At 35.3% G+C, this 16,343-nt stretch overlaps 1 protein-coding gene across 36 annotated transcripts in view; it reads right to left on the reverse strand.

Moving 5' to 3' along the window:
* The window catches only part of NRXN1 (neurexin 1), a 712,085-nt gene that overhangs the window by 208,143 nt on the left and 487,599 nt on the right, over positions 1–16,343 (reverse strand). For all 36 annotated transcript variants that reach the window (XM_035320187.1, XM_035320183.1, XM_035320178.1 and 33 more), the window contains one exon: positions 11,463–11,644. In XM_035320187.1, coding sequence (XP_035176078.1) covers positions 11,463–11,644 — 182 coding nt within the window. The remainder of the gene's footprint in view (positions 1–11,462; positions 11,645–16,343) is intronic.

Consider the following 16,343-nt stretch of genomic DNA (forward strand, 5'->3'; position numbering starts at 1 on the left):
GGGGAACTATAAGGCTTCAGGACAGGAAAAAAAAAATAGCTGTAGCTTTCAGTGCCTAGGCAGTTAAGTCACGAGTCCACCAAAGCTGAGGGCTGAACAGAGAATTACAAGAGACTCCATCCCCAAAGGGGAGAAGGATGAGGTCCTTTAGGCTGTAATGCTTCAACCCCTCCCTTGAATCCAGAGTGCCTAGGATAAGGAGGAGTACCTGACCCAACAGTTCTCTCCCACAGTGGAAAATGCCGAAAACCAGTCCTGTATGAGTGGCGTTTCTTAGACCACAGAGAACGTACACTGCTGCAGCAGCAACACAATTTACATCTCCACAAGGGAATACCTGGGCTTACATTTGGTCCTTGATTGAATACATAACGTCAGCTACAAATTCTAACACAAGGAGTTAAAGACATGCTAGTAGTTTCATGCTGATGCTCTGAAGAATTCTGGATAATTTCAGAGAGAACTGACAAAACTGAAGGACCTCTTTTTTTTCTTTTTTTTTTTTTCTTGGCACACCTTATTCAGTGTAAGCTAGGTAATTATCAGAAAACAAGGAATTCATGAGTCGTTCCTTGAGCTAATCTCACCCTCTGGAGCATAAGCATTCTTCAGCGGAAATGGGTTTCGTGAACAGAAACACATTTAAGCTTCCTTAAACACTTAACAGAACTTACCAGTTGTTAATGCAATTGTTATAAGCATAAACCACCAGAACATTGACAATATCAGTTCGTTAAACCCTTAGCATGACTGTTATTGCTGCAGAAATGCTTGGGACCAGCCTGATCTAAGTGAAACAAAAATGAAAACATACAAACAAGGAAAAAAACAAGAGACTTAACAGTGGCAGCAGCACACTGTCAAACAGGAAGAATCACACTAAGACTGGTAAGGAAGGCAAGCATTGCACACTCATGATCGTTGCTGGGGAGAGAAAGGAAAAGGCTACTGAGCTCTGGGAAAGCATGTACTGTTACACCAGCAGTAGAGATGCTTTAGTGTCAAGCATGTCAAGCACGGTTAAGAGAGAAAAATCATTAAACAGCATAAGCACATTACTGAAAAGCAGATCTTAGAACATCTGAGTTGGAAGGGACCCACAAGGATCATTGAGCCTAACTCCTGGGTCCCCAAAGGAGCACCTTTCCCCCTCCCCCCCAAAAAAAAAAGGAAGAAAAAAGGAAAAGAAGAAACTGATGAAGAAAATGAAAAAAAGAATGAAGATACAGTTGTTACCTTGGGTTTGGGGAAATCCAAATTCCCTACTGTAGCTCTGTTTCCCTGGTGTAATGAGTTACTGTCAAGAGACTACAAAAGTTAGGTAGCTAAACTGGATGAAAGTAAGAATCAGACCCAGTGTGTCCAGTTCTGCCCTCTGGTACACCAGATTAAATTCAATGATTTTACTCCCCGATGGCATAAGTGAAAAGTGAGAAAGGCTCAAAGATGATAAAATTAAAAGGAAAAAAAAAAAAATAAAGAAAAAAAAATAACTAAACAGTAAAACGAGTTTCCAGTTTGGTGATGAAACTGAGGCATCAATGAGCATAACCTGTATTATATAAGTGGTCTAATTAACTAATTATGTATTACAATTAAGGTAGTATCTCACAAAACCTGAATAGTATTAAGACAAACTTTCCTTATTAGCACAAATTGATTAACTATAATACCTATGTTTACTTAAACAAATGCCTGAAGCAAAATAACAGGTTCTGTGAAATTATCTCTGTACCTTTCACCTTCCAGCAGGAGTTTTCTAGCCAGATGTAGATCCTGCTTATATTTACTCATATTTATGTAGTTTCTTCAGATAAATTAATAGTGGAAGTGTCAGAATGAGAATTAATTGGAGTTAGGATCAGAATCTGTTCAGGCCACCAGCTGTGCTTTCCACTTGCCTTTTCCTGCATTAACAGGCTAATCTTGTTGACTGCTATTAAAAATGATATTGTTCGTACTGCATATTCTTTGAAAAACTGCTACACCAGTACTTTTTGCTGCTGCATAAATATATCCTTATTCTCATTTAGAGCTCATAAATTTGAAAGACATGGAGTTAATATGCCATATCTTGGGTTCTGGCTTATAATCATAAGAAACACCTTGATTCTGTACTGTGCAAACCTGGCCCTCTTTCAGTGGGTCACAGCAATCTGATAGTCACTCTCCTTTATTCAGACTGCCCTCAAGAGCTAAAAGCATAGTCTAGGATACTCTGAAAGTGATGCCATTGCTCACATCTGTCCTTATTTTTTCAAAACAACACATTGTCAGCCCAAAGCGCCTACAACCTGCACAGTGATGGCTTCTAACACCTTGGGTGTTCATTCCACTTGGGTTTGAGCCCTAACACCCCCACACATGACTTGCAGGAAGGAGGAGGGAGTGGAAAACTTTTTGTGCTTCTCTAAAATTAGAAGAGAACTAGACAGTAACAAGCCAGGAAATATCAGGGCTGGCTCCATTGTATTACAGGATACAGAAAACAGTATATACATAATAACATACAGTAGTTAAAATAAGCTGAAAAGTATCCATGCAGGATAGGACAATACAAGTGGCTATCTCTCAGAAGTGACCTTCAATTCTCCAGAGCTTTCATTGTCCCGACAATCACAATAATTTCCTATGAATCTGTGCTTCTTTATCTGAACAGCCAGGTTTCAGTCAACTTCTCAACTGCTCAACTGTTGCAAATAGCTAAGTATTCTTTAAAACTTAATAAGGTTGCTAAAATGTCTGCTAAATTTTTCATCAGCTCTTTTTATGCAAGACAATGTTCTGGAAGAGTTAGTGCCAAGTTATTAAAATATCTATAACTTTCATATGCAAGGATGTTGGTTAGCAACCAGTGTGTAAGGTATTTTGGATTAGAAGAACCTAGTTAGACTGAGATAGGTAGGGCCAGTTTGAATAAGAATAACTTAGGGTCTATTCCTGTAAGACTGTAGCAGACTAAAAAACATTTAGACAATCAAAATATCAGTAGGAGAATATAATGTCAGCTAGGTAAGATGCTGCTATGGAGGAACAATGGGCTATTTATGAACAAATACTTTCATCCTCCTTTCTGAATACAGAAATTTGCTATTTACGTATAAGCAACGTAGACAAGAAAGGATACGTCTCTTAATTGTGGCCACATGCTTACTTGGTTTGTTCTTTATTAGACTGAATCAACCAACAGTCCTGTTCAAGAAGGTCTTCCATGTGTGTCTTCCATATATCGAACCCTCTGCTCCTTTAGCTACACAGTGTCTCATGATATGGGAAGGTAAAGGTATGTAATCACTGAGACACTTGGAGGCTGCCACCTGTTTCACAGGGATTTAGTGGGACTGAAGATGCACAGGCATTTGTGAATTTGTGTTTGAGGACGCGATAGAAAAAATACTTAGGAAACAAGGGAAAAGGGGAGAGAAAGAAAGAATCTTTGGAAATGAAGACCAGAAGTAATCTGATGGTAATTCAGATTTTTTAGAGTAACAACATCAAAAATAAGAGATGCTTTATGAAGAGGTCATGAGCTTCCTTATGTTGATTACACATGCTTGGTCTTTTGCTTGTCTCTCCAAATTAGTCTACTTCACTTCTCAAAAATGTGCAACTTTTGTTTTTAGTATAACATGACTCAGCCCCAAGCCCTTCTAACCCTAGTATTTTAGCATGTATTTTTAAAAAAGTTCTACAAAGCGCCAGAAGAATTAAGTTCAATATTTAAATTCTTTCCTCATGACGGACTTTAAGTCCTATGTGTGTGCAATTTGCAGCAGTAAAGTCAAAGGAAGACTTGTCATCAAATTCAGTGACATAGATTTGGACCTTATGAAGTTCAGACAGCAGATGGATTCCACTTACAGTATAATCCTGAGATACGCAACATCAGATGGGATCACAGAGTCCATGATCTGGTCTGTAAGCCTATTTCATATGACTCCATAGCTACAGACAATTCTTTCCATATTGCTATCAGCTAATTTTACTATTAAATACATGTATAGCCCACCAGAAATGTTTTAAGTATCTACTCAACCTCAGGCTCTAAACCTGGGCCAGAACACCTCAGGAGATTCATCAGTGTTGAGGGCCAGAGCATTTTGCTGACTCATAGTATTTTATCTGTGAACTTCAGACATACCGGTTATGTAATCTTCTCTCACCAAGTGGCTGGCAGCTGATGACCCCTTCAACAGCATGCTTTTTGGAAAGGAAAATTCTATCCTCCAAAAAGCACAAAGGGAACAGGGTGCATAAAGGAGTTATTAACTGCATAGAGGAAGAAGTGAGAGCTTTTATTCATCCCAAGACAGAGTAAGACAATGAAAGGAGCTGCTTCCCTCAGTCATGTTTGTGGGCTCTCAGAGATGAGAGCTGCCATGCTGCTACAATGGAGTTTTCATGCCAGCATTGGGATTTCTCCTTCCACTCCATGATGGCAGTCACAGGCAAGCTGTTCAATTATATTCTCTGTCCAAATTCCATTCATATTTTTTTATACAGTAATATATAAGTCTGTTCTGTGACAGAATTAGCACATTTCCACAGCCTTCTCTCAGCAATTTTGCCTGTTCACAGCAAGAACTGACCACTGTTGCTCAGTGTTAAATCCTGCTTGGGAAAAATAAAAGGTCAACATTCTTCGAAAAAATAGTAACTTTTGGATAACAGACAGTGGAGAACAGACAGTGGAGAATACTCAAGATGAGGCATTAACAAAAAGCTTATATCATAAAATCTCTTTTTAGAGCTTTTTTTTTTTTTTTTTTTTTTTTTTTTAAATCTATGTCTTTGCTAATACAAAACAATAACTTAATTGAATAATTTCCAGCCATGGCTTGACCATTCAGTGATTTATTTCTTTCCTACAGACTTAGATCTTCAACCTGATCAGTGAGGTAAATGATTGCTCCATTTAGCACAAATTCCCTAGATTAATTCATTGCTCTTAGTCTAATTAACTTAAGTTTGTGTACTTTGAATTGCATTCTCACCTGCCTGTCTAGTCCCACAAATGATTCTTTGATTGTAGTGCTTTTCATTATTCAAACCCCATAAGCAAGGCTGGAAATGCTTCTTTCCTGGGATTTTTTCTTCAGTTTGAAGATTTGCACATAATCTGATGCTATTTTTTTTTGTTCCCCACACAGAAAAAGAATACTGCATAACAGTCTAACAACCTATAGTGTTTACCAAAGACATATGTTAACAGAACAACATCAACAAAATCAGATTTAACGATCATGTATCTAAACAAAATAAGCATCAAATATTAGCGGAATTCTGGCTTAGATAACATCACCCGTAAGCAATTTTCTTGTTGCTCAAAGTGTCAGAATATTAAATATCATAACCCTGTTAAACATAATGATCTTCTTCTCAGGGCTCCTAAGTGATTTATTCCTGATATACACTGAGTTTATATGATGATAACCTGATTATCAGAGGTTGCTGACTATGTTTGCTTCCATCGACTCTAGCCACTAATGCACGTGCTTTACACTTCTAAAAGATCAGATTCCTGAAACCTAGTTCTCCTTTTTTTCTTTTTTTTCCCCATTTTTTTTCATTTTTAAGCCCTTTCTGCAAGTAAGTAATTAGATTTTAAAGTCATTACCATTTCACATAAACACAAGCCACCACTAGCCTTACCAAATCTTCACTTTGCACAGATACACATATAATAACAAGGAATTCTATATTTAAAATAAGATTATTAGAAAAAACATTATCCTGGAATATATGTTTTAAGATTATTAAACTCTTCCTGGGAAAATTAATTACAACTCAATACAAACCACTAAAATAAAAGGGACCATCAGTCTCAGTAAAAGTACATTGAACTCTCTAGGCATTGATCCAAATACAACTAATCAATAAGAATCTTTCAATTGACTTTTCATTTCCATTAATGCCAAGACATGTGAAGTATTCAAAAAAGAATAATGAATTCATTTATCTTAAGACTGCACTTTTTCTCTGTTATGCTCACACACAGCAGTCTGATCCTCTTCCTGGCTTTACTCTGAATTATTTCTGTTCACTTGAAGGAAGGTCATTATACTTCCATAAATTAAAATTTCTATGTATCATGCACATGTATAATAGAACCTAAGAGTCAGCTATTATAAACCGGGTGCAGAAGAATACTGCATTTGTATAAGTAAGAGACAGAGGGAGGGGAGCAGGAATAATAGTCCTTTATAGTTTGCAAAAAAGCTCCAAAAAATGGATAGGGAGTAATTTGACAGGACTTTTGCAGAATTTTCCATGAGCTTCAAGCTGGAAATGCACACCACTTGATTTCAGAATATTTTTCAGATATTGTTCAGAATCTTTTTTGAACAAAAAAATCAACACTTCATTTGGAGATATTCAATATTTCCCTAGTTTATGAAAGTATATCGTATCACATACAAAACTGAACATATAGGCAAGAAAATGGGAAACCATTGATGTTCTTTTCAACCAAGACATTCTTTGAACCAAAGCTGATAAAAACTCACAAAAGCTTTCACTTGATCTTTCTTCATATCATTCTCATGGAAAAAGTTTCTGATGAAAAATGCCTTTCCTGCAATATATATTATAATAGATGTATATATAAATAGTTGGAACAAAGAGCAGAAGCTGAATTTATTCATGATCCAGAACCCAATTTTCTATGAGACGTAACGTGTTTCCTCTCATATGACTGTTCACCTCAGTCATAAATCATAGCTCTGAAGGATCTACAAACACGTATTGAAAATCTAAATACAATACTGATTAATCTATCATGCCAGTACTGCTACATCCTCAGAGTATTTCTGACGAATTAAGTGTAACATACATGGCAAATATTCATACTGTCTATCTTTAATCATACCATACTTTTTCAGGTAACATTACTACATCTTTTAAAATAGCTTCCCATGCTTTTCTATCACAGTATTAATCTTACCAATTTACATTTTTTCTATAGATTTTTTTCTAATAATATTAAATGGAATAAAATAAAAACCAACCACAGCCTACCCTGAGTTTAATGATTTCTTTTTATTTTTGTACATTTACAATATACTAGGTAAGATTGTCACTCTTCTCTCACTGGAATTATGGGGAGGGATGTTTTCCCCAGCTTCCCTTAGAGGACAGTGCTTCAAAATGCTTCCACATCAGTCTGATTCCTTATTTCAAATTTTAGGATGTTTACTAACAGAACAATCCTCACCAATTCACCTACTTCAGTAAACCAATGTTATCTGTAGCTTAGTTTAATTAGTAATTCACCCCACTTGAGTGATCCCAGTTTAGCTTCAATAGCTAGTGTCCTGTAGCTTCTTAGTCTTTTCTGGAATGATGAAGCGGTAAGATCTGAAATGCCCTACTGCCCTTCTCCTCCACAAACACTTCCCATACTCAATTTCAAAAGCAGCTGTAACCATAAAAAAAAAAAAAAAAAAAAAAAAAAAAAAAAAAAAAAAAACACATTGTTTTTGTGCTTCCAATATACTTAGATTTTAAAATAAATGACCCAAACAGGGAAGACACAAGAACTGCTGACTCCATAAATCAGGCAGACAAAATATTACATTTTGGTATATAAATCTTTCATTTTAACAACAAAAGATGGAAACATGGCATAATTTATAATTAAATTTTAAAAGTGTTTTATGTCTATTGATGGAAATCTATTCTTCTCATCTTCACTAGTAGAGGAGCAGTTATTACTTGTGCTGCGTTGGAGAATGCCAGTTTGCAATATTGCCAGCATTGCCAGATAGAGCAATTTTACAAGATTTCTAAGCTCTTTGAAGCAATATCTTCATTGAACTCTACTTTGTTCCTCACCACAGAAAAGGTGGAAGTTTGAGGCTGCAACAGTACAGCGCTTGTGAAAGACGATGACATACACACATATATCTACTTTTCTGTCTAATGACTTTCTGTCTAATGGCAGAAGAGGAGAGAAAAAAAGCATAGATAGGAATGGGAATCACTGACAGAATTACCTAAGGGCTTTAGAAGCTGGTGAAAAAGCCAAGCACAGAAGTGCTCATGGTGATTAATGGAACACTGCATGAATAAGCTGCTGCCTTTTTCTACTTGCCATGGAGATAGATGCAGACCATGGCAGAAGAAATGGAAAAAGGGAGGATTATAGTAATTCTCAGAGCTCTCTGTCCTTTTTCTGTCAACAGGAGGAGAAAGTGGCAGTAGAAAAACCCAACTTATAGACATGGTATCTATTTCCTCTTGAACTAGATCTCCCAACAGAAACTGCACAGGAGACTACTTCACCTCTATAACAGAAGTCAAGTGATAGCCATAAAAATTAACAGCTGCATCTCTGGATGACTAAACCATATTAACACCTCTTTCTTGGAGCATACAGGTGCATACCTATCACGCATACAACCACACCTATACATCTTGGAATTTAAAATACTCGTACTGGAACTGTTAAACATCTGGTAGCAAGGCAGATTATGCATTTTTTTGAAACGTTTCTCATATTAACCATTATTATTTGGGGAGACAAATAATTACTTAAAATAAATGTTTCAGAACTAACACTAAAGCTATAATTCAGATGATCAAGTAACAATTTTTCAAATTAGAATATGTTATGAGCTTGATTTCATTATTAGATTTACACCATCTTTAAGTAAACAGAATAATAAAGAGGGCAAGCACAAATTAGAATACTATAATCAAATTTGTAATGTACTCTTCCATTGCTAGAATGAAGGTCAAGAGTAAACTCCCTCACAGCTCTGTTCTGAAACATCCTGAACAAACACCCTCAACATACTAGTGAGGACTATTATTTAAAAATTTTAGCTCAAAGCAATAGTTTCAAAATTTCAAAATACACTTCAAACCTATCTTTAGACACCTGTCCCAGATTTTGTCACTGGAGGAGATCCAAGTAATTAATAGCCTCCTGGTTAAAAAAGATCAACAACAGAAAATAACAACAACAAAAACTATTCTATTGGAAAACTGAATCCCAGCACAATTAAATCATAACTATACCTGTGCTGCAGTGTTATAGTTGATATAACAGAGGTAGGTTATCTATGCACAGTGTATATAAATATACACAGACATTTATTTCAAGTACTCATGCATATTTATCACAAAGATATGTGAGTGAATGCATGGAAAAGAACAAGGAGAGTTAGATTCTTCTCTCCTAGTTTTTTCTCCTTCCACTTATGCTATGGAAGGAGAAAAAGTTGCTTACATAAGTTGCTTACACAACTTATGCTTTTTTCTGGTTATTCATATAAAACTAAGTCATTCTTACTGCCATCTCAGCTTTGGTGCAAGATGGAAATTTAAATTGACACAATCCTTCTACTGCTTTTATTAGAGCTAGTTTAATACACTTGTTGCCAGCGATCAAAAAGCTTCATTACAATAAATTATTTTTCAAATATAACATATATATGGGCCTCTCCATTTCTATGTTCTCCTTTATTTTTAAAACTATGATGCTTCACAGTATCATTTTCAGGTAAAATTCTCAGAAGACCCTACAGTTCCAATGACTTTAATGATATATATTCTTAGGTACCATGGGTATTTTTTAAAATGCTGGTTTTCAACTTTCTTTTGAATACTATCCTTATTTGAAATAGATTCTCAGCAATTATATCGCAGCAGTTTTCCAAGATTTATCTAACAGTGATAAAAAAAATCCTGCAGATCTGACACCTTGCCAGGGTCAATCCCTTAGTGTCTCCACTTTAGAATGAGAACAAAGAGGAGGAACTCTCGGAAGGTCAAGCCTCATTCTAGTGAACTTTCTGTATAGTTATTGTGTATTTTTCTCTGAAGCATAGTGGGCTTCAGATCGGTTCTCAAAGTCTTGCAAAGACAATAGGAGGAGGCCATAGTCACCTCACAGAGTAAACACTTGCAGGAGTTTTGAATGACTGCTAAAGATAATATACGCTTTTCCCCATCTCTACTAAGCTGATAGTTCTGACAATAGAAAACTCTCAATTATTATTTTTATTTATATGCTACAGCATAGGTATAAGAAAGTTATTTGGATAAAAGCAACGCTTATGACTGGGCAATAATTTTTGCATTTTGAAATCCAACTTATAATCAATCAACCCAATGTTTTGCTTTAAAATGGAAAAATCAAGGTTAGAGAGAGATTGCACAAATATGACTTGGTAGACTTTAGGTATAGCAAATCTACAATAAAAGCATCCCTTCATACACTAATGACAAAGATAACACTATGAGATGAAAGCACCACAGTTCTTCACAGCCAGTGGATCTGGTCTCAGGCTGCAAAGAAATGAGCAAATGACAACTAGGCATGTGATATTAGAGATGGTTTTGGAAAGCAAACTTCTATTTGATTGCTCTTTAGCAATCCAATACTTGCCTTGAAGGATACGGGCTCTCTCTTTTTCTGGCACCTGGGAGAACCTGCTTTGTTCACATTTTTACATTAAGATTTTACAATACCAGCCAGATGTTTTGTCTGTGTTTTTCAATGTAAGAGAATGGTAAACACAACCTCGGACTTTTTTTTAAGGCCTTCTTTCTTTATCTATTTACTCAAGACAGTAAATAAATAAATAAATAAAATCACCTTGGACCACAATGCAAGAGTGTCTTTACAGAAATAAGGAGCCTGGGAAGACTGAATACCATAATTCCCTCTAGTTTTGAAAATGATCACTGCAGAATGTTTTCTGAGGGTAAAAGTGTAATTGGTCAATAAGTATTGAATTGATCAATAAGTAATTTAATTCAGAAGGAACTAGTCTGTTTCTGAAAGTAGCAAGATTCTTAAATCCAAGTCAAGCTAATATATTAACAAATTTGAGACTAATCTAAACAACAACATTTTATACTGCCCTAGTTATGTTTATCTCAACTGATCATTTATTTATGTTGCCATAAAAATCCAGATGCTTTCAATTTTGATTGCTAGTTATTTGCTTTAGGGCAGCTGAAATTACTTTTTCAGACTTCCTAGCTTGACAATCTTGCTTTCTGCTTACAATTTATCATCACAATGGAATGGTGAAATCAGAGGATAAATTCTAGTATTAACAATAAGCACAGTCAATTGTGATATACTGTATTTCCTCTAGCAGATTCCAGATTAAATCCTCCAGGATTAATGCACCTTCTTCTGACATTGCTAAATCCCATTTTATGTAATTAGATTGCAGTGAACTGCTGTATCTATACATATGTCACAGTATGATTTTTAATTGAAAAGCCATATAAAGGAGAACTATATAAAGTACAGGGTATTTTGAGAATGCCTGAAATCCTGTACACTATTGTATGCTGTAAACCATCATCTAATTCACTATTAACCCTAAACAGTTCATTAGCAAAATGCTATACTTACATTAAAACAAACAAAAAAGCCCACCCAAAATATAAGAACAATTGAGACAAGAATAAAACTATGCATTTTTTTAAATAATACTTACAATATGCAGCTCTAAATAATCTCCAAGCCCAGTAGAACTGTCCACTCGTACCAACACAGCTTCTTTTTGAACAGTACTAAACCCTATTGCCAGTCTGTCTGCACGAGTGCTTGGACGATCATTAGGAGGCCACGTGTAAGTGATTTGTCCACCACCTTTGCTAAAGATATACGTTGTTCCCGCTGTAAAGGAAAAATAAAAGAGAATTAGTTCACTTGTGCCAATGCAAAACCACATGGAAATGATGTGCTCTACAAAAATCAAGATTTTCTCATATAGCAAACGTAGTTGTAAAACAAAACAATGCTGTATTTGAACATGGAGGTTTCTTTATTTCTGAAAATTTTGCAGTAAGCTTAATATTAGTGTTTTTATATAGAATATAGCATAACTGCATATACAGTGATTTAAAATACCATGACTCTCATTCAGAAATTCATTCCTATCCAAAAGAGTTCTTAAGCATATGCTTGAAATTAAGAACATGTTTCTGTGATGTGCAGAACATGGATGAGTTGAACAAAATGCTTTTCCAAACTGGGCCTACATGGAGAAGAAATCAAGTAATTCCAGTTATCTCATGATTGACAAAAATGCAGCTCCATATATCAACCTTACTTACACAATGAAAATGATATGCTCTCTATCATTATCAGCTTGTGACAGACGGAGATAACAAATAGAAGGATAAAAACATACCTTACGTGTCAGGACAAAAATGCATAATTCTACCATCTAAGTAAACAATGGCATATTTACATAATGCTTATTGTATAACTTATAAGAGTTTGCACATTATCTCTAAAGTGCACTTAAAAAATCTGTATTTTTTTTGTTTGTTTGTTTTAAACGAGTGCTGTAATCTTAAACCACTTAGCTCTCAGGCACTTTACTTCATCACTAGCATATTTCCTGTGAACTAAAAGAGCAGTATATCTGGACACTTTCCATTTAAAACTTCTATCCTAACAACTGCATACACCATATAAATTGTGTATGTGCTCAGTCTTTCATTTATGAAGTCACTATAGGCTGTCCACTTTTCTACAAAGATAGGTAAATGCTTAGGGCGATACAAAGCATAGTAAATACGGATGTCTGGTTTACTAGTTGTTCTAAGCTGGCTCTCTGTGTGGATACTGTTAATTTTATTAAATGTAATCCAGTTTATGCTCCACCAAATACTCTACATACTTTCCATGTCCATAGAAGGAGTAAGTGCATAACATTGTAATTGTCATTTTTGTACTTTCTCAGATTGATCAAAAGTGCTGTAAGCCTAAAAGAGTATTTAAAAACCTTTGGAGATATAGAATTTAAAGCTGAAAACAAGAAGTGTTGTATGGCTACACCACTCAAAAAGGTCACTTGGGCTTTTTGAAAATTATATCTTATATTTATTTCTAACTTCTTTTTTTCTTTTCTTTTTTTTTTTTTTTTTGGAATTACCTACCTACCCATTTTTATTATTATTATTATTTTTTTTCCAGTACAATGCCATCATATTTTATGTACTGTGCACAGCATTTAAAAAATACAGTAAAGCTCAATTTACATCAACACTCTCGCAGGACAGTGCTGTGCTTCAAATAAATCTCTTGGCTTTTCTCTTGATTGCGAAATACAAACTTGTAAGTGTTGTACGAAAACTTGTCAAATCTGTTTAGCAAAGACAAACACAATATAAAATCTGGCATTTAAGTTTTAACTTACGGTCCAAGAGGAACTGTGGTTTATCATCAGTAAGAAGAGTTGTGCAAGAGCAGTGAAGGTAAGGGCTATGCCATAAGAAGGCTTGGTAACAGACATGTGAAAAGGGTGTCTGTTTTAGGAATCCATGTAACTAAAACCTAACCTCCTGCTTTCCCACCCCATCCTTCCTCATATGCAGTGCTCTGAAATGCACAATAATCCATTGCTGGCTATTCGGTAATGATGGCTGAATCTCCAGTTCTAGTACATCCCAAAGCAAAGATACACGGGACAGGTGATACCATCCTCGATGGCTCCAAAATTCTCATCTTTGCAGCTAGTGTTGACTTCAAACCTTGAGCCAATTGAGGAGTGACAGAGTTTGGATCTTCATATGTGTAGGTCACATTCATATCTCTAGTGAAATGATTTATTCTGTATTGCTGAAAAACTATGGGCTTGATCCAAAGCTCATTAAAAACAGTGACAGCCTTTCTCTTGACTTCATAAAATACCACATCAGACTGGGATTGAGGTTCTTGTAAATAACAAAGATGAGAAGGCTAATAAAAATCAACTCCTTACACCTCAATGTCACCAATCATAATGTTAGAGTAGTACATAAGATTTAAGTGGGAGGGCATAATTCTCTTTTTCTTGGTTGTAACAGATGTGTTTACCCAATCCAAGATACAAAGAAAAAGCCTGCCAAGCAATAGCAGAGTCATACTGAATAACATGACCCAGAAGTAAGTCTTCAGATATGAACAATGATAGACTGTTGTTCTTGTTCAGAGTGAATCTTTGTTGCAGTTTTTTGCTAAATGCTGCCCTTCGATTAAACAAATGAAGAGCAATTCATTCTATACTGCTGCAGCATTGATGTCAAGGTCAATTGCAGTAGGGCTGATTAAATCTAACTGTAAATCTTAAACTATGTAGAAACAACATCAAAATTTTAAGTTATCTTTTATCCACAATAACATGTGGCTGATGTTATTTACGTCAAAACTCCCCCCCCCCCTTTTTTTTTATAACTGTACATTTTCTAGCTCTTCATACTATCTGTGTGTCTGGTAACAGGCTGATTAATCCATGTTGATGAATACAGATTTGCCTTTGTCTAAGCTATATAGGGAGTCTTGTTCTTTTAATTTCCTGTATTAATTAAGAAAAAAATAGGAAAAGAAAAAAGTTCATAAGCTATTTGAGAATGGGTCCTCTAGTGTTCATATTTCAAGAAAGACAAATATAATAAAGTAAAATATATTATACCAGGATTGATCTCAGCTTATGTTCCAACCCCCCATTAACTATTAAAAGCCAGAAACTGAGCAGTTGTTCAAAACTACCTTGTTTACTATAAATTTTGGATGTGAAGAAACAAGAGAGGAAACCTAATTCACTTGCTCCATAAAGTGATTTTATAGTCTCTGAGAAACCTTGTAATGTCTCTCCTGTTCTTTCAGAACATTGTCACTGAAAACCAGCCATCTTACTTCCCTTTTATCACTTACGGCACTGTGTTGTTTGGGATTTATCATCTCCAGAGAATTGAAAGCAGCAGAATTAGTCAAGAATAGCAATGCCATCAGCACAGTGCTTACAAGTAGGCAAGTTTGTAATATGCCAGGATATATCTCTCAGCTACAGAATTTACTGAGTAATTCTTTATGTGTCCATGCATCTACAACAATGTCCATATAGCTCTTTGAAATTCTGAACAGTGAATGCATGGTTCCTATTGTAACAAACTGCCAGTGGTCAAGATACGGTAACGGTTTTTAATGGCCTCAGTCTCTCAAGTCCTATTTGTTTGCAAAATTCATCTTTATGAAATAGTGTGTTTATTTCAGCACAGCCTAGAAGCAATTCAAGGACATCTGCTTACCTATACAGTATTAAGCAGATAAATACTTTGTTTAGTACCCATTTACTGTATCTATTACTGTATAAGACTGCAAAGCTTTTCAATATTTATCCCTCTGAAGTCACATCTGATATAGTTTAATAGTTTTCACAAATCATCAACAAATCAACAGCTTTCTACATTCCTTGCGTTCATCTCAATTTCGTGTTTAAGGTATATTACACCAAAGGGTAATTTACATAGTTCATTTTTTCCTCTATAATGTCAGTAACTTAATGGTTATTTTAAACAGGAAAATGGCAGACTTAAGATGCTTATAAAGTGAAAGTGATGGTTTTATTCAGCTTTGGACCCCAACAGACTATGATTCTACCACAGTACAGCTTGAAAACAAAAGACTGAAGCCTGTAAATGTCAATAATGAAAACTGTTAGCAGCACTGTCATTAGTAGTATTTTTTATATTTTAAAATAAAATAAAAACACAAAACAAAACAAAAAAAACATGAAGGATAAACATTACTGGTTATAACAAGAAATTACTCAATAATGTAATTTTCTTCCTTCTGTATGTTATCGGTATTTTCTTCATTCTGGGCTAGAATGTGAACCCTTTTATTCCCATTGGTAAGTAATTACTTGCATTGATAAACCTGCTGAATACAGTGAGATTCTGTGTGCAGGCTACTGTTAATTACCAGGAGTGAAGAATTTACAGTACAAATCTATGTATACACATTTGCACAAACATCTATATAGAGACATTAATTACACTTGTGGTGTTCAGTGGAGCATATAAGTCTCCATTTAATACTTCTCTTTATACTTTCTATTACATATTTTCATCTTGTCCACAGCTGAAGTTTCAGAAAAGTGCAAAAATTTCCATATGTGTAACTTTACAGATTTCTAATATAAATAAAAAAAATGAAAGCTTTAAGTCTAAAACATGACCTTGCCAGCGGAAGCGAGAGCGAATGATCAGTGGATCATTTTTATGATGGGTTACAAACCAACTCTTCTGTGTGTTTCTTCTTAGACTCTGGTGTGTTATTAATTATTTACATAAAAGAGAATATATGCCACAGGGCTGAGGTCAGGAGGGAACAGCCATTAGGGCTAACCATAGGAAGCAGTTTCGAAGGGCTGCTGGAAGAAGTTTTTCAAACTAAAGATTACATTAAACTGAACACTTCCTGAAAGCCTCCTTACTTCTTCCCCCTAACCCAGTTAAGGAGCCTGAATGTGGAATGCAACTGCTTTGCTGTAAAAACTACATGAGGCTACTTTAAGTACCATCTGTTCAAAAGCAGAAAAGGT

Source organism: Oxyura jamaicensis, chromosome 3, assembly GCF_011077185.1.
Source record: "Oxyura jamaicensis isolate SHBP4307 breed ruddy duck chromosome 3, BPBGC_Ojam_1.0, whole genome shotgun sequence".
NCBI classification, from domain to species: Eukaryota; Metazoa; Chordata; class Aves; order Anseriformes; family Anatidae; genus Oxyura; species Oxyura jamaicensis.